The sequence below is a fragment of the Pongo pygmaeus genome, chromosome 3 (genome assembly GCF_028885625.2).
Source record: "Pongo pygmaeus isolate AG05252 chromosome 3, NHGRI_mPonPyg2-v2.0_pri, whole genome shotgun sequence".
Classification (NCBI taxonomy): Eukaryota; Metazoa; Chordata; class Mammalia; order Primates; family Hominidae; genus Pongo; species Pongo pygmaeus.
This window is the reverse complement of record NC_072376.2, coordinates 153360320-153379654: the sequence shown is the minus strand read 5'-3', so window position 1 is coordinate 153379654 and position 19335 is coordinate 153360320. Positions and strand designations below refer to the sequence as shown.

General features: G+C 39.0%; 2 protein-coding genes and 1 pseudogene across 3 annotated transcripts in view; 2 read left to right on the top strand and 1 right to left on the bottom strand.

The window, feature by feature from the left end:
* LOC129034728 (uncharacterized) overlaps positions 1–19335 on the top strand; it is a 100613-nt gene that overhangs the window by 13139 nt on the left and 68139 nt on the right. Inside the window, exon 3 of the mRNA XM_054484313.1 lies at positions 2512–2552. Coding sequence (XP_054340288.1) covers positions 2532–2552 — 21 coding nt within the window. The 5' untranslated portion in view covers positions 2512–2531. The remainder of the gene's footprint in view (positions 1–2511; positions 2553–19335) is intronic.
* The window catches only part of SCOC (short coiled-coil protein), a 50797-nt gene that overhangs the window by 22324 nt on the left and 9138 nt on the right, over positions 1–19335 (bottom strand). Inside the window, exon 2 of one of the 2 annotated variants that reach the window (XM_054484310.2) lies at positions 6122–6186. The exons of the other annotated variant lie outside the window; for it this stretch is intronic. Within the exon in view, the coding sequence (XP_054340285.1) occupies positions 6122–6170 (49 nt within the window). The 5' untranslated portion in view covers positions 6171–6186. The remainder of the gene's footprint in view (positions 1–6121; positions 6187–19335) is intronic. 2 annotated transcript variants of the gene reach the window in all.
* LOC129035289 (large ribosomal subunit protein eL14-like) lies at positions 5005–5893 on the top strand (annotated as a pseudogene).

Sequence of the window (19335 nt, the reverse complement as noted above, 5' to 3'; positions counted from 1 at the left end):
CATTTGACCCAGCCATCCCATTACTGGGTATATACCCAAAGGATTATAAATCATGCTGCCATAAAGACACATGCACACATATGTTTATCACAGCACTATTCACAATAGCAAGGACTTGGAACCAACCCAAATGTCCATCAATGATAGACTGGATTAAGGAAATGTGGCACATATACACCATGGAATACTATGTAGCCATAAAAAAAGGATGAGTTCATGTCCTTTGTAGGGACATGGATGAAGCTGGAAACCATCGTTCTGAGCAAACTATCGCAAGGTCAGAAAACCAAACACTGCGTGTTCTCACCCACAGGTGGGAATTGAACAAAGAAAACACCTGGACACAGGATGGGGAACATCACACACCAGAGCCTGTCGTGGGGTGGGGGGATGGGGGAGGGATAGCATTAGGAGATATACCTGATGTAAATGACGAGTTAAAGGGTGCAGCACACCAACATGGCACATGTATACATATGTAACAAACCTGCACGTTGTGCACATGTACTGTAGAACTTAAAGTATAATAATAAAAATTAAAAAATAATAATAATAAAATCTGTATTACACTGTCTCCAAAAAAAAAAAGTTTGGTCTTCATAATCCCTTATCATTTTAGCCCATACATTCCTTTCTATTGATTCCAGGTCCTTAGATAATAACTTAACTCTTTCAACCAGTAGCCAATCAGAAAAATTTTAAATCTACTTATAAGCTGGCAGTCCCCATTTCGTGTTGTCCTTCTTTTCGAGATCGAACCAGTGTACATCTAACGTGTACTGATTGATGTATTATGTCTCCCTGAAAAGTATAAAAGCAAGGTGTATCCCAATCACCTTGGGAACATATTGTCAGGACCTCCTAAGGCTGTGTTATGGGCACATCCTTAACCTTGGTGAAATAAACTTTCTAAATTGATTGAAACCTGTCTCAGATACTTTTGGCTTCACAAATACATATTTTAAAAATAGACAGAAAAACCTATGGTTTATTTTGGATGCACCTTTGGATAATAAAACTATTTTTAAAATTCAAGAAAATGATTGCCATAAGATAGGATATAGTTATTTTAGAGTGTTTACCTTTTTCAAATTCCAGAACCAAATTATGTTTGCTAGATAATTTAAACTTTAAAGTAAGTCTTTAGAAACTCTAAAAAAGATAACATACAAAAAGATAGCTAAGGATTAGAGAGTAATATATCTTTCAAAAGATGTTCAAATTTGATAAAACAGTGTTACTAATCATTAAGATGTACCCTAAATGATTAGGGGGAAAAAACCCACCTTGAAATGACCAAAAGATGCCTAAAAGAATAGTACATCTAAGTGGGTATAAAAAAGAGAGTTGAAATTTTGACAAACTGATCATGAAATGAACATTCATTAAATCACATATTTATTTTATTAAACTACATATTTATTTTATACAGGTTCTATATTTGTATTATATTTTTCAGTAAAGATGATTTTAAAAATTACTTGGCCATAAAAAAATTCCCTCTTCTGGGCCGGGCGTGGTGGCTTACGCCTTTAATCCCAGCACTTTGGGAGGCCGAGGTGGGCGGATCACCTGAGGTCAGGAGTTCAAGACCAGCCTGATCAACATGGTAAAACTCCATCTGTACTAAAAAAACAAAATTAGCCGGGCATGGTGGCACATGTCTGTAATCCCTTGGGAGGGATTACAGGAGAAAAGGCGCAGGTAGGGGAACGGTGCTCAGCAAATCGGCGCTTTACATAAGATAGGGTGAACAGAGTAGTTACCTATGGAGATATTTAACCTTTTATCTGTAGCTATCTGCTTAGGAAGAGAAGGAAAGGCAGCTCTTGCATGACTCAGCTTTCAGCTTATTTTCAGCTTTCAGACTTGGGAGGCTGAAGCAGGAGAATTGCTTGAACCCAGGAGGTGGAGGTTGCAGTGAGCCGAGATGGCACCACTGCACTCCAGCCTGGGCAACAAGAGCGAAACTACGTCTCAAAAAAAAAAAAAAAAAAAAAAAAATCCCCCTTCTGAATAAGGAAAGGCTATAAGTACAAATAGAAACCACTGAGATTGCATAGAAATATTTGATTATAAGGTGAACATTCATGCGACCTGGACTATGTGAATATTGATAATATAGTTCATCTAAATAAAGGCACAAAATTAAATTTTTTTTCATAGAGAATGGAGAAGTCCTAATTGAAAACTGTACAAGGCAATGTATTATGTGCAGGAAGAAATGATAAATAATGAAATAGAGACCTTCCAAGATCTTTTTGATGTTCCAGTCTGGCACACTCTCATTGTGCACATACGAGCTGCTATTTTGTCTTGATTAGAGGGTTCTAAACATACTGTGGATATTTTAAGGTGAAATATGCTAAATGCAAGCATTTTTGATAACTTTTAAGTATAACCAGGTGTGTTCTCTGATGCTTTAAGCTCATTAATCTGCAAAACATGTTTCATCTCATTCCTAAATAAGAACTCACATTTTCTTTTTTACTCATTTTTTTCACTTGAAAGGTTATTGAATTCATTGGAGAATGAATGCTGTTCTGAATTTGGTGAGTAAAGAATATAACCTATTTGTTAAAACTCGATTTCAAAACTAGACGTAATTGTGTACTACAGACTAGTATACTATACTCAACAATATGCCATATAGCTATTTGGTAAATTAAGGTGTTCATGTATACTTTTCTCAAGATTATAATTTCTGATAATAACTAAGAGTAAATAAATTTGATCAGTCATTTTCATTTATTTGTTCAATAGGTAGAGGAAATGTAAGAAATTACCAATGTACTTTTAGAATTTTTTCAAGCAAGAATTCCAAAGGATTTCAAGGTCTTTATGGAATCAAGCTTTGAACTTCATCATAAAAATGGAAATAATTAGGAATGATTCTGTGCAGTTTCGGTGCTGTGAAAGGAGAATAAAAACTCGAGACTCCAATTCACTGTGCCAGAAGGAAAAAAATAAGCTGAAAGCTGAGTCATGCAAGAAGCTGCCTTTCCTTCTGTTCCTAAGCAGGTAGCTACAGATAAAAGGTTAAATATCTCCATAGGTAGCTACTCTATGTTCACCCTATTTCATGTAAAGTGCCGATTTGCTGCGCACAAGATGAATACATCATTCACCATTCCCCTACTGCACCTTTTCTCCTGCAACATGTAGATTACTATACCCTCGCTCTTCCCTCTCCAGCCCACTTTTCCCCTTTAAATACTGAAGCTCTCAAAGTCATCCTTGGATAAAGGAACAGACCACAGACTGTTTCTCTGATTCTGTGTTCTTTTCTTCCAGGTATGTCCTTAACCTTGGCAAAATCAACTTCTAAATTGATTGAGACCTGTCTCAGTTACTTTTTGGTTTACAGTCCTTATTTTTCTCTAGATAATATTTTCAAATTAGCATTTCCCCCAGAATTGGTATTTATACCTCTGGTTGTACAAGATGAATTTTTAAAAATAGTTACATGTTTATTTTATTATAATAAATATGAATAATACAAGTAATTCTCAATTCACAGATGTTAACATATTGCTTAGAATAAAGCTAAGTTCAAAACTGATTTTAATTAAATGGTTAATTTAATGTGGCAAAAATTATGATGTTGGTATATGACTGGTTCAGAAAACTCTGATCTACCAACAACGTGACAAGCATTGGTTTGAAGAAGAAGAAACCTGGGTTCTTGTTCTGGCTCAGCCTAGATTCAATTCATTCCATTCTTTACTCATTTAAAAGTTTAGTTTTGTGACTATATTGTGAGCTAGATACTGTGCGCATTCAAATATTGAAATTAACCATGAGACTGCAGGGAGTTAAGTCACTTTCCTGTCCACCCCTGTTTCCTCAAGTGAGGGCTTGGAAGAGAGTTCATTTAGCTTCTTAACATGGTGTAAAATAACATTAAGAACTTTATCAAACAACACTAGCAGTGAGTTAAGTGAATGGTTCCCTATATTTAAGAGTCAATCTTTGCTGGTAAGATTGTGTCTGACCATCCAGCTTTTGGCACCCTGCCTGCGACAGGTTCTCAAAGCATATTTCCTGAGTGAGTTGTCATTGAGCCACCTCATTCCAGCTTTCGTGATTTTGTGATTCTGTGATTCTCTAAACACGAATCTACATTTTCAATCATGTCAGCTGGGTACTTGCTCACTAAAATTTTATAAAAATAATCTGGCTTTAGACTGGGCGCAGTGGCTCACATCTGTAATCTCAGCACTTTGGGAGGCTGAGGCAGGTTGATCACGAGGTCAGGAGATCAAGACCATTCTGGCCAACATGGTGAAACCCCGTCTCTACTAAAAATACAAAAATTAGCCAGGCATGGCAGCACACACCTGTAGTCCCAGCTACTCGGGAGGCTGAGGCAGGAGAACTGCCTGAACCTGGGAGGCGGAGGCTGCAGTTAGACAAGATCACGCCACTGCACTCCAGCCTGGGCGACACAGTAAGACTCCATCTCAAAAAAAAATAATAATCTGGCTTTAAAATCAAGATTAATCATATGTGTCTGGGACTATAAAGGAGATTCCGTTTTTAACAAGCATAAAGTAATTCTCTGAAGAGCATAGAAGTCAGGGTTACAGTGATAACTAATATTTTTATTTATTTATTTATTTATTTATGAGAAATGGTCTTACTTTGTCACCCAGGCTGGTGTGTAGGGTCTTGCTCTGTTGCCCAGGCTGGAGTGCAGTGGCGCAATTTTGGCTGACTGCAGCCTGCACCTCCCAGGTTCAAGTGATTCTCCTCCTCAGCCTCCCAAGCAACTGCAATTACAGGTGCCTGCCACGACACCCAGCTAATTTTTGTATTTTTAGTAGAGATGAGGTTTCACTATGTTGGTCAAGCTGGTCTCAAACTTCTGACCTCAAGCAATCCACCCACCTGGGCCTCCCAAAGTGCTGGGATTACATGCGTGAGCCACCACGCCTGGTCAATAACTAATATTTTATAAAAGAATGCACCTGGCCTTCTTCCTTCTTGCCAAACGCCACCAACATGGTGTTCAGGCACTTCGTGGAGGTTGGCCGTGTGGGCTACATCCCCTCTGGACCTCATGCCAGAAAATCGGTTGCAACTGTAGATGTTATTGATCAAAACAGGGCTTTGGTTGATGGACCTTGCACTCAAGTGAGGAGACAGACCATGCCTTTCAAGTGCATGCAGCTCACTGATTTCAACCTCAAGTTTCCACACAGTGCCCACCAGAAGTATGTCAGACAAGCCTGACAGAAGGCAAACATCAATACAAAATGGGCAGCCACACGATGGGCCAAGAGGATTGAAGCCAGAGAAAGGAAAGCCAAGATGACAGATTTTGATCATTTTAAAGTTATGAAGGCAATGAGGAACAGAATAATCAAGAATGAAGTTAAGAAGCTTCAAAAGGCAGCTCTCCAAAAGCTTCTCCCAAAAAAGCACCTGCTGCGAAGGGTGCTACTGCTGCTGCAGCTGCTGCTAAAGTTCTAGCAAAAAGATGATCGCTGCAGGCAAGAAGGCTCCAGCTCAGAAGGTTCCTGCCCAGAAAGCCACAGGCCAGAAGGCAGCACCTCCTCCAAAAGCTCAGAAGGGTCAAAAAGCTCCAGCCCAGAAAGCACCTGCTCCAAAAGCATTTGGCAAGAAAGAGGCGATTAGAAAAGTAATAAAAGTTCTATTTGAAAAAAAAAAAAAAAGAAGAAAGAAAGAAAAGGAGGCACTCAAGATGCAAGCAAGGCTCTAAAATGCTAGGCTGATCATGTATTTTTAAAATTGCATTATGCAAACATGATCTTTACAGTTTTCTGTTTCCCTGGTAACCATTTATGATAAAAATAATCAACTTGTTAGAGTTCCTCTGTCAGCTTTTGTCAGGATCTGGGATGTTACCCTACAGTTGACCCTTGAATAATGTGGGGCTTAGGAGGTGCCAATACCCTGTGCAATGGAAAATCCATGTATAACTTTTGACTCCCCCAAAGTATAACTGCTAATTACCTATGTTGACTGGAAGCATTATCAATAACATAAATAGTCAATTAACACATATTTTGTATATATGTTGTATTCTTACAATAAAGTAAGCTAGAGAAAAGAAAATGTTATTAAGAAAGTAAGAAGGAAGAGAAAATATACTTACTTTTCATTACGTGGAAGTGGGTCATCATGAAAGTCTTCATCTTCTTCATCTTCACATTGAACAAGCTGAGGAGAAGGAGGAGGAGAAGGGGTTGGTCTTCCTGTCCCAGGGGCAACAGAGGCAGAAGAGATGGAGGAGGGAAAGGGAGGAAGGAGAGTCAGGACACTCAGTGAAACTTTATGAAAATACATTGTAATTTCTGTCTGACATTTTGCTTCTTTTCATTTCTCTTAGAATGTTCCTATATGGTAACAACTTTCTTCCACTGCTTTGGTTTCAGTGCCTGTATCAAAGAAGTTTCAGTGCCCGTATCATAGAAGGGTCATTGTCATTCTTTTCGTCCAAGAAGTCAAAAGCAGTCTTGAATAACTGGAACCCTTCTGCCGGATTGTCTAACGTCAGTTTGTTTTCTGGCACTGCCTCTTCTGTGTCTTCTTTCTCATCATGTGGGACTGGTTTGGAAGCACCAGTCTCCACCACGTCTTCTTCTGTTAATTCCTCTGGTGTGGTATCTATTAGCTCTTACATTTCTCCAAGATCCGGATCTTGAAACCCTTCACTTTTCACTTTTTTTTTTTTTTGCCATATCCATAATATCTTTCATGATTTCTTTGATTGGCTCTGTGGTAAATCCTGTGAAGTCATGCACAATATCTGGATAGTTTTCTCCAGCAGGAATTTATTATTTCAATCTTGATGACCTTCACCACTTTTTTTTTTATAACAACAGTGACATCTTCAATGGTGTAATCCTTCCAGACTGTCAGGATGCACTCTCTATCAGAGTTCTCTTCCATGGCATTGACAATCCTTTCCATTGAGTACCCTATGTAATAAGGCTTAAAGGTTCTTAGGAGCCAAGGATCTAGAAGCTGAATTAAAGACATTGTGTTTGGGGGCAAGCAGACCACATTGACAGCTTCAGTATTGAACTCATGGGGTTCTGGGTGGCCAGAGGCACTGTCCAATATCAGAAAAAAATTTAAAGGTAGTCCCTATGGGCAAGGTAATTCCTGACTTCAGGGACAAAGCACTGATGGAAACAATCCAGAAAAAGGGTTGTCATTGTCTGGGCCTTCTTGTTGTACAACTATAAGACTGGCAGCTGATGTTTTTCTTTTCCCTTCAAGGCTCAGGGATGAGCAGCTTTATAGATAAGGGCAGTCCTGATCATAACCCCCCTGCATTTGCACCAAACAGTATAGGTAGCCTATCCCTTCCTGCCTTAAATCCTGGTGCTCACTTCTCTTCCTTACTAATAAATGTCCTTTGTGGATTTTTTTTTTCCAGAATAGGACACTTTGATCTGCATTAGAAACCTGTTCAGGCAGATATTCTGTCTCCTCAATGATTTTCTTAATGGCATCTGGGAACTTGTCTGCTGTCTCTTGATTGGCAGAAGCTTCTTCTTTAATTATCTTGACATTTTTAAAGCCAAACCTCTTCCTAAAATTATTAAACCATCCTTTGCCAGCATTAAATTCTTCAGGTTTACATCCTTTGCCTTCCTTTTGCTCCAAGTTGTCATATAATGACTTCGCATTTTCTCAAATCACATCACAGTAGGTATGCCTTTCTTATAGCAATCCTGCATTCCCACAGAAAAACTGCATTTTCAATACTAGATAAAAAGGTGTTTTGCAAAAAGTGTAAGTTTTTCATGCTCGCTGGTATAGCTGCAGTGATAGCTTCATGAATTTCCTTTTCTTCTTTTACAATCGTTCTTAAGCTGAATTCATTTATCTTGAAACGGTGGGCAACCACAGCTGCAGACTTCAATCTACAATACATATCAAGCAATTCAACTTTGTCTTGTAATGTCATGAATTTTCTCTGCTTCTTAGGAGCACTTCCAGCATCACTAGTGGCACTTTTTATGGGTGCCATGGTGTTATTCAAGGTTTACAGTATTGCACTAAACACAATGAAAAAACACTAGAGAGCCACAAGAGATTACTTTTTACTGCTATAGGCAATTTACCAGAGAGATGAACTGCTCACACAGAGATAATTAGCGTCCCATGGCATTTTAAGTGGATACTCACAGCACTTAAGCTCACAGCAATAGCAACAGGAAGTGGCTGTGAAATTATCACAGTAGTACAGTATGTACTATAATTTTATGCACTTATGATTTAAAACAGCTTCTGTACATTTGTTTACATTTCTCTCAACTGCAAATGGTGCCATGTGTGGTCTGTAAGCATGTGCATAAGTTTTGATAAATTGTAACTTTTTGTAATAGATTTGTGATATTTTATGGTAATAAATAATAACACAGACTGGTATCTACATATGTTTACACATTTGTGACATACCTAATTTTTTATATATTTCTAGGCTATGAAGTTTGTGAATTTTTCCAAACTGTCACAATCTCCAAAAAATTTTCCATTATATTTACTGAAAAAAATGCATACAAGTGGACTCATGCAATTCAAACCCATGGTGTTCAAAGGTCAGCTGCGCTTACAAGCTAACGATTGCCTGTTTCATGAATGCTGGTGGAAGACATGAGATGTCTGGGTCAGAGTCAAAGGACTCTCTTACTCCCAGCTCCTCATGAGCTTCGTGCTGATTTGTTGCTGTTACCTATGTCCCCCAAGTCCCACAGGGATGAGGCAGAGGGCCCCTGTAGATGCCTGTACATGCAGTGGGTTATGGTATAGGAGAGGAACATTGAGTTTGGGGAATCTTTGGCTTTTATGGCAAGTGGAAGCAAGCTTGCTCTTTAACCAGAAAGGCATTACCTCATCCCTTAAAGTTGCTCTCTGAAAACATACCTGAGTAAAGCCTGGGTTGGGGCCTGTATTCTTGGCATACCAGCAAGAATATGCAATGACACTCAGGGCCCATCCCAGTTTGCTTCTCCCAAAAACCTCTAAATTGAATGATCTTTAGTTCTGTGTCAAACTCCTGTTTTTCTTCCTCCTTCCTTATATAGTATCCTAAGGGAAATACTACAAAATGTCTCAGAAAGTATTGGTTGGATATCTAAAGTTTAAAAAGGAAGAGAACCACACCAGCTGGAGATTAAAGAAGCATCAGTAGAAGTCAGTGGCCATTAATAGAAATATTTTTAAAATAAGTCGAGTAGTATTTTTGTAGCTCCCTCCCTAACCTTTCTCTTCCACTATTTGACCAAACCCTACAACAATAAGAAGTAACAGCTGGGCACAGTGGCTCACGCCTGTAATCCCAGCACTTTCAGTGGCTGAGATAAGCAGATCACTTGAGGTCAGGAGTTCCAGACCAACTTGGCCAATATAGTGAAACCCTGTCTCTAATAAAAATACAAAAATTAGCCAGGCATGGTGGGTTGGCCTGTGGTCCCAGCTACTTGGGAGGCTGAGGCAGGAGAATCGCTTGAACCCAGGAGGTGGAGGTTGCAGTGAGCCAAGATCACACTACTGCACTCCAGCCTGGGCAACAGAGTGAGACTCTGTCACAAAAAAAAAAAAAAAAAAAAAAAGAAGTAAGGACACACCTGTCTTTCTCCTGTCTTTAGTTTGTTTTAAAACAATTGCTTAAAATTAGTAATTACCAGGATAGTTAGTAACACTCATCACAATGAAGCAAATCATGCCTAGCGTAAAGCAAAGATGTGGCCAGGCTCTCTTTTTCCTTCTTCAGTGAAGGCAGAAAACTAAAGAAAGCCTTGCCACTCAGGGATAGGGGCTGTGTCTATATCCTGCTCAGAATCACTCTCAGTGTCTGCTCTAAAAGCTGATGACAACCAATTTAAATCAAGTTCAAGTCCCCTTCAGCCTTAGAAGAAATAGCTCCTCAAGTAATTGAAAGAGCCCAGAATTCCTTGCAACTCATTCTTTATTATAGAATTATGAGTTCTGGAGTTTGTAGATTTTCTTTTTGTACTACATGAAACAAATTACAAGAAAGTATCCTGTAGCTTTCATTTTGGGAGAAAATAGATATAGTCCTCAGAGGTATTCTGAATCCATTCTTGTCACTCACAGAAGTTTCTTCACAGGAGATCTCCATGACTCTTTACGTTTCAAGGTATTAATTTCACTTGAAGCATTGTTTGTCCCATCCGAAGAGTTTTATGTTAAAATACATTATTTTATTTATTTATTTAGAGACAGGATCTCGCTTTGTCACCAAGGCTGGAGTGCAGTGGCACAGTCATGGCTCACTGCAGCCTCAACCTCCTGGGCTCAAGTGATTCTCTCGCCTCAGCCTCTCAAATAGCTGGGACTACAGGCACAGAACCATGCCTTGCTAATCTTATTTCTTGTAGAGATGAGGTCTCATTATATTGCCTAGGCTGGTCTCAAACTCCTGGGCTCAAGTGACCCTCCCACCCTGGCCTTCCAAAATGTTGAGATCACAAGTGTGAGCCACTGCGCTGGCCTAAAATACAGTTTAATAGAGTTTTTCCTAACAAGCACCATTGGCCGCAACTGAAGTCAGCATTTTAACATTTTCACGTGACAGTCAGTTCTAGCTTTGATGTAAAAGTCCTAAAGTGTACTCTTAGCATCACTTTCCAGAAAAAAAACAAAAACAAAAACAAAAACAAAAACCCACTGCCGTGCTGCAAGGGACCATTGACAGAAATGGTGATTACAGTGCTTGTCCCTACAGGTCTGTCGGCAAGATAAAATAAGAAAATCTGAGAGAAGTTGCCTGGCATGGTGTCAGTACTCTTGGCATACCAGCAAAAATATGTAGCAAAACTCAGGGCCCATCCCAGCCTGCTTCTCCCAAAAACCTCTAAATGGAATAATCTTTAGTTCTGTGTCAAATTCCTATTTTTCTTCCTCCTTCTTTATACAGTATCTTAAGGGAAATACTACAAAATGTCGCAGAAGGTGCTGGTTGGATATCTAAAGTTCAAAAAGGAAGAGAACTACACGAGCTGGAGATTCAGGAAGCATCAGTAGAAGTCAATGGCCATTAATAAAAACATTTTTTATTAAAATATTGAATCTGAATAGAAAGCTCCTGTACTTCATTTCTTAAATCCCTTGAGGGTAGTAACTGCATCTTCTCCATTGATATAGCCCCTGCCAAACACAGTGCCTGAAGGCAGGTCCACAGACATTGGCTGAATAAACGAGTGCTCTGCTCCCAGTCCGTACTTTCTCTGTGTCATAAAAAAGCTGACATGTCTGTGCTGCATTTGAGGATGACACTGGATTTCCACAGTGCCTTTTCACCTCAGAGCTTATATTACTTCCTATCAAGTTATCTCTCTGCCCCTCATCGCATCCCAGCGAGAAAGCAGAAAATCCTGGAAAGTCATTTTCCTTACTTCTTCACGCTTACAGAACATTAGGCACACCTGGAACATCACTCAGAGGGACACTGACATCACCTCATCACAACATACGTCTCTGACAACTGTCAGGAGATATTCCAAGTAAATGAAAAGACACCGTGAATGCCACTTAGGGGTTCTACACAGGGAACTATTAGTGACAAAAGCCTATTTATTCTCTTTGAGATGGTATGCTGGTGACCTCTAGTGGCAAAATTGGTTCAAAATCAGCTTCTATTTCCCACAAAATTTCTTTCTTTATTAATTCATACTTTAATTTTATCCTTTAGTAACATTCTCTACTTGTGGAATGTTCTTAATTATGCACAATGATTTGTGTCTGTTCACATCCAAGTAGTACAATTTTGGCATTTCACAAAATCACAGAACTTTTGAGCTGAAAGAGTTCTCAAGGGATCTATCAGTCTTATTTCATTATACATGGAAAATGAGACCCAGAGGAGTCAAGTGGCTTGCCCGAAGCCTCACCACAGGGGGGCGACAAAAAGTCTTCTGACTCTAGTACACTGCCTGCCTGGTAGTAGATCCCAAGCAACTGAAGAGAAAATGGGATCTTGTTTAGAGTTCCATGCGAGGAAGAGCATGGATACTGTCCTATCCCTCACTATTGTGTCCTGGGTGTGTGAGGAGCCTTTAATTCACAGGTCTTCAGAGAGAGTACAAAGCATCTGAAGGACCATCCCTGAGGAGCCTCACCCACATCTACATGGGCATCTTTAGATCCCACGTCTCCAGCCTGAATCTGACGTCATATTGGATGAGACTTCTGGGGCGTCTTGAGAGAGTAAATGTATTTTGCATTTGGAAGGATGTAAATTTAGAAGGATATAAATAATCTGTGTCCAGAGGACCAGCTATGGTGATTTTTTAAATGGTCACAAATCCCTTGACATGCCCTCACAGACATCCTCTCCTACATTCCTTCCCCTTGAAGCTGAACAGGCTTGGGACTGCTTCCACCCAGAGAGTGTAATGGAAGTGACGCTGTGTGACTTCTAAGGATCAGTCATAAAAAGTACACACAACCTTCCTTGTTGGTCTTAGAACACTTACTCTAGGAAAAACTAGCCACCAAGAAGAAATACAATTCCCCCCAAACCACTGTACTGAAGAGACCATATGTAGGTGCTCGAAATGACAGCTCCAGTTCAGCTCCCAGCCAGCAGCCAGCTTCCACCATGGCTGTGTGAGTGAGCCACCTTGGATACACAGTCTGTTTAACTTCAGATGACCGCAGCCCCCACCCACAACTGACTGTAGCTGCAGGAGAGACCCCTAAGGGAGAACTGCTCAACTAAGCCCTTCCTGAATCACTCAGCCACAAAACAGTGAGCAAAATGAAATACTGTCGCTCTACAACACTAACTTGTGGGTAAATTGTTACACAGCAATAATATACAGAACAAATAGTTTCTTAAAGCCATTTCTCTCATTCTGTAACAAACACTGAATGAAAATGCAAAATAACATACATGTTAAGTCCTGGTGGAATTGCAGTTAATCTGTTCAACTTTCATAAATCAAAGAGTTCTTGGTCCAAATGAATAGGTATTCTAGGTGACAGAAATATAAGTTCTTCCTCTTTCTTGAAATGGTGATTCCATTTAATAGAATGGTGATTAAAATGGAATGGTGATTCTATTTTAAGAAGGCTAAGTAAATTTTATGCAGTTTTCCAAAGGGAATTTTCTATTTCAGAATCCTAGCCTTTCTCAACCAGGTTTCCCCAAATGAACCACAGAACACAGAAAAGGATTTGAGTGACTACTTTCTGAATTCTCCCAAGGGTGTTTTATAACTAGTACCTTTCTAGATGCAAGGAAAGAATTTAATTCATTGCATACAATGAACACCTTAGCAAGGCTTAGTTCCCTCTCAGAACCCAGACTGAGAAGGCTGGGAGGCACTATAGGCTAACTCAGCCATGCAGTAGCGTTATCAACAGGAAACTGAAGTTTAGAGAGGTTAAATAATTTGCCCAGTGTTACCACAGCTAGCTGAGTGAGGGTTTGATTGCAGGGACTTCAACTCTAGAGCTTGGAAACCTAGTCATTACTCAGCGTTCCTAAGAAAAATACTCCATAAATGGGTAATAAACAAGGGAAATGTTAGCTCTTAGCAGCAATGTTTGTATGTGAACAGGTAATGGACTTAGCAGCAATGATTAACTATCTGGTAATGCAAATTACAAGTGCGTAAACTCAAAGTTATCTGAGCCAAAGACTTCTTTTTCCTTTTACTTAAAATAATAAAGGTAAGACTTTTTAAAAAAGTATTCAACTCAGGTGTTGCTTTATCTCCAAACCTATAAGCCATAAATACAACAGGGAGTGTGAATCAGGGGAAGGACAGAGGAGCGGAGTGCAAAGGTCAGGCCCTGAGACCAGGGCGAGAAAGCAAAGGGATTAGGAGTGCATAGGCGTGAGAGAGAGAAAAAGGAAGGGAAGGAAGACAGAACACAGCAATGGAAAGGAGACACACGCCACAGAAAGCACTCAAGAGAGGATCAGAGGAAAGATTACAACAAAGGACACAGTGGATAAAACATTTGTTGAGGGAATGAGGAAAAGGGGAGAAAAAGAGAAGGTGTGGGGTATAACGAATTAAAGATGCTACTATTCGTCATTCTTTATTAGAATAATGAAAATAATACCAACTACGATGGGTTAGGAAAAGTAGTATAGTGAGATGGCAAAGGCAGCTCTGATCTGTCTCACCATTTTGACAAAGTGGCATATCTGATATGTAGAATTTAAGGTCATAATCCTAATGTGAGTCCTGGCTTTGAGATCCAAGTGAAAATACCAATGTTTGGTTTATAAACACCTTATCTCCTTAGGGAAATTAAGGTTAACAACTTCAGGAGCCCAGCCACATGGCAATAGAAACATGCATTGTCTACACCCACTTCCATCCAGTGGCATTCACTGCAGGAGGTGCCAGGCTGAGAGTCAAATCAGATACACTGAACTGGCAGCTGGGTATGTAATGGGTGAATGGATAAAGGAATATTCCACTTTTCCTCATTGATTGCCCTTCCTTATCTCTACTGGCGAAAAATTTGAAGACAAATTTACTGGAGAAGAAATGAAGTGAATATAAGTGTAAATTTGAATAATTCAAGGCAGTAGGAATAGAATCTCTGTAAACCTGATTACCATATATAAAAGATTTTAAGGCTGGGTGCAGTGGCTCACACCCGTAATCCCAGCACTTTGGGAGGCTGAGGCAGGTGGACCACTTGAGGTCAGGAGCTCGAGACCAGCCTGGCCAACACGGTGAAACCCTGTCTCTACTAAAAAAAAAATACAAAAATTAGCCAGGTTTGGAGGCAGGCTCCTGTAGTCTCAGCTACTCCGGAGGCTGAGGCAGGAAAATCGCTTGAACCTGGGAGGCGAAGGTTGCAGTGAGCCGAGATTGCACCACTGCCTCCAGCTTGGGCAACAGAGCGAGACCCTGTCTCTAAATAAATAAATAAATAAATAAATAAATAAATAAATAAATAAAAGATTTTAAGGTATTATGTATCTCTTTTATCCTTCTCTAAAGATATACTGAGGATTATAACTCACTTAATAAATTGGGAAAAAGTAAATCTATTCTGATATAAATAAATAAATAGTTTGACGTGAAATGAAATATTTATATAGTCTCAAAATATCTCTCTCTAAAATACTTGCTAATTACTGAAGGAAAAATGAGTCAGACACCACCCGTAATCAAGAGCTCAAAGTTAACCTCACTGGTAAAGGGAAAATAGAAATTATATACCACCTGACAGTATGCAATGAGAAGAACACAGTATCATTCTGCTATATTCTTGCCAAACTTATTGATCATGAGGAAACATCAGAAAAGACAAACTGAGAACCATTTTACACAATGACTGCTCTATAATCTTTTAAAGTTATGAAAGTCAAGTAAAGATGGAGGAAGTGTTCCAGATTGAAGGAGATGAAAGTGACATGACAGCTACATGCAACATATGATTTTAAAATGATACTTTTTGTAAAGAGTATTATCAAGACAACTGGTGAAGCTTCAGTGGGCTTTGAACATTGGGTGAGAGTGATGTAGGGATGCCATTTTCCTGATGTTATTGGTTGTATTGTGGTTACGAAGGAGAAAGTCTTTGTTTGTAAAAAATACACACTAATGTATCCAGGAGTGATAGAGCATAGGCAACTTTCAAATAACTTAGGAACAAAACAGAATCTTCTTTACGTTACTTGAAAATTTTCTATAGTTTGAGATTATTTCAAAATAAGGGATAAAATGCAAAAGACATGACTGTGCTGAAGGGTGGCATTTACAATTTGTGCCATGTCTCCTTTACTCTCCACCCTCCATGCCTTGAATATCCTGTAGCTAAATTTGCCACTTTCTACGTTTTATTTTTCCTAAACAACTTTTCGCATGCATCACCATAGTGGTGTTGTGATAGATGTCCATAATCCAACACTGATATTTTCACATGCTTCTGAAAATTATCACCCATGTTAGGAATAATACCTTAGTTCTATATATTGGAAAAACTCTAGTATTAATCTCATTTTTTATGAAAAAAATTGCATAAATATAACATGAAAATCTAATAACCTATAATCCCTTCACACTAATACATACATTTTTCCAAGTTCCCTTCCCATTCTAGTCTATATATAAAAATTACTTTTGCATGGTTGTAATCGCAACATAGATACAATTTTATATTCTATCTTTCATGTCTGAGCATATTCCAATATTGGTAGAGAGCCTCTGGGCTTTTCTTGCCCTCTGATTCTATGATTACATTTTTGAAACAATGACCTCATAACTAGGGACCGTATTTCATTATTCAATACCTGCAATGCAGGCACCTTATTTCTTCTACCTAGTCAGTACAATGCAGAAATGCAGTCTATCTAGTAATTTCAATTCTGATGCATTGTCATTTGACAGAGGCTTTGAAGTCACCTAGACCTGGGCTTGAATCCCAGCTCTGCATTGTTCAATATACTAAACCTTTCCGAGCCCAGTTTTCAATCTGAAAAACAGGGATAATATCAATAGCATGATATTTGTGTGGATTGAGATAATGCATATAAATTTCTTAGCACAGTGCCTGGCATATAGTAAGTTTTTAATGAATGCTTATTATCATTATTCACCTAAGAGACTGTATTAGTCAGGGTATCATTGTTCTATAACATTGTTTTATATATATATGTGTATATATATATGTGTGTATATATATATATATATATGATGTATAGGCTGAGAAGCTGGGCCAGTCTCACCTTCTTACATTTTTTTGCCTGCTTTATATTCGCTGGCAGCTGATTAGATTGTGACCACCAGATTAAGGGTGGGTCTGGTTTCCCAGCCCACTGACTCAAATATTAATCTCCTTTGGCAACATCCTCACAGACACACCCAGGATCAATATTTAGCATCCTTCAATCCAACCAAGTTGACAGTATTAACCATCACAGAGACACATGACTAGTCAGTAAAGTGTGGGGTTAGTCCAAATATTTGAGACTCTTAGTTTTATTTGTGATGAGTGACGACGGGTTGCCTTTTAGATAGAAATAAGTATCCAAATAGTTAACTAGGATTTCCAAAGAAACCAACTGATTTTCTAATTGTCACCAGAATTGAGAATCTACAGGAAAACTAGAATGACATTTGATTAATCATTTTTTCCAACTCCTGCATTAATCTTCCTCCCTCAAAAAGGTTTAAAAAAAAAACCCTTAAGGATATAATCATTAGAACATGCAGTTTGCTTTTTAAAAATAATCAATTAGTTATGAATTTGTCTAATTCCTTTCACAGTCAAATGATTACACGTTACCTAAAAAGCATAAATGTCCCGACCTACAAAATGGACAAATAGAGGAGTTACTGTTTGTGTTGGTAAAAAATATCCTGAAAAAAACAAACAAACAAAAAAAGTTCTTTGAGAAATTCCTTGAAATATAGGCTCTCCCAGGGCAATTGTATGTTGACGATCACTAAATATTTCACAGAGAGACACTGGCTGAGAAATGTAGCGGTTAGGGGTCAACAGTCACTGTAAACTGAAGAGCCTCTCAAATTATAACATTTTATTACAGAAATTCCATTTTTACAGTATGGCAAAGGGCTCAAAGCAGAAGGGACAGGAATCCACTGTGTCAGATGAGAAACACTGTAACAGCACAAAGCTCAAGTCATTTAAAATTCCAAAGTAAAAAAGAATGATAAGAAACATTGTTAAAAAAAAAAAATCTTCTAAACATTTTTATAAAGGAAGTTAACCTCCTAACCACAAATGAAGATGAAAGCAAAATACTCACATAGAGGAACAAACAATAGTAGAGCCTTTTGTCTGCTAAGAAAAGGTAGTAAAGATTTTCAAGAGGGATAAGAAAAGAAGAATGTGTTTTAAAATACAAGCTTTTCAAACAACTTTTACTAACGTCACACTACCAGCAATGAAAACCACGCATGTGCGCAGTCAAGTGCTCTGAGCCAAAGTCATTAAGCTGACAATGAAACGTGTATGGAGAAAGAAGGGAACAATGATTAAATGGGGAAGAAAGTGAGTAAGGGCTGAAAAGAGCCTGCTGTTGACTGTGTGCATCCCAAGAAGGCTGGTGGAGGGAAGACCCAGGTCACTGTAACAGAAAGGCGGCAAGAGAGGCTCCCTGTTCTTCCAGACCATTCATGTGAGCTACCACTGAGTCTTTTATGTTCCCAATGTTGAGGACTGAAAATGAATACTAAGCTGTCACTGTGGCTCACGCCTGTAATCCCAGCACTTTGGGAGGCCGAGGCGGGTGGATCATGAGGTCAAGAGATCGAGACCATCCTGGCCAACATGGTGAAACCCTGTCTCTACTAAAAATACAAAAAAATTAGCCGGGCGTGGTGGTGTGCGCCCATAATCCCAGCTACTCAGGAGGATGAGGCAGTAGAATCGCTTGAACTCGGGAGGCAGAGGTTGCAGTGAGTCAAGATCATGCCACTGCACTCCAGCCTGGCGACAGAGTGAGACTCTGTCTCAAAAAAAATAAAATAAAATAAGAAAAGAAAATGAATACTAACACCTATCTAGGAAAGCAAAACACCTCTTTCTGGAACAGCTTTTACAATAACTTTGATTCTGTGATTGGTGGATATATCGTTTCAGCAGTGTCACTTATAAAGCTTTTGGATCATTTTGAATGTTTATTTCCAGGCTCCTGGAGCCCAACAGAAGCTGATTCATCTGGTTTGTCCTGTTCTTTTGGGGCCCGTGTCCTCCTTCTCTCTGCACCCAGACTATCTTTGAAGGGCAAAAGAATCTTTAAGTTCTCTAAGGAAACCAGGCTTTGACGCTGAAATTCTGAACAAGTCAAGCAGGCAGGAAGCCTGTGAGGGAAAGTGTGGCCAAAGCTGATACCATCCAACTGGAGCCTTTGTGAAATGAAAGGCCCTGTGTCAGCCCCTCTTCAGGAATGCGGACTTGAGACAGGTCAGCATCTTATTAGCTCATGAGCTCAGGTAAATAAAATTCACCCCTGATTTTCAGGATCTCCTCCGGATTTCTCCCTGGAAAAAATTCACCATAACTATGAAGGATTTTGTACAAATTTAACATGAGAAAATTCTAATGCCCCCCTCCCTTTTTTTGTGGTTATTCTAATGACATAGAAAAAAACATATAGGCAACCAATGGATTTTTTTGTCTTTGAAAGGAAGAGTCAAAATATTACTACTTATCCTTTGCTGAGAAAATTGGAGAACACTCTCGATTACTGAAAACATTAGATACTGCACTAACATGCCATTTCTTAAGCTTGTTTACTGAAACTAGTTTTTGCTTTATGCTAGATCATTTGTTTCAGTTATGTGGATTTCTTCTGATTGAAGATTTCTCTGCAGAAAGAGCACTTACAAT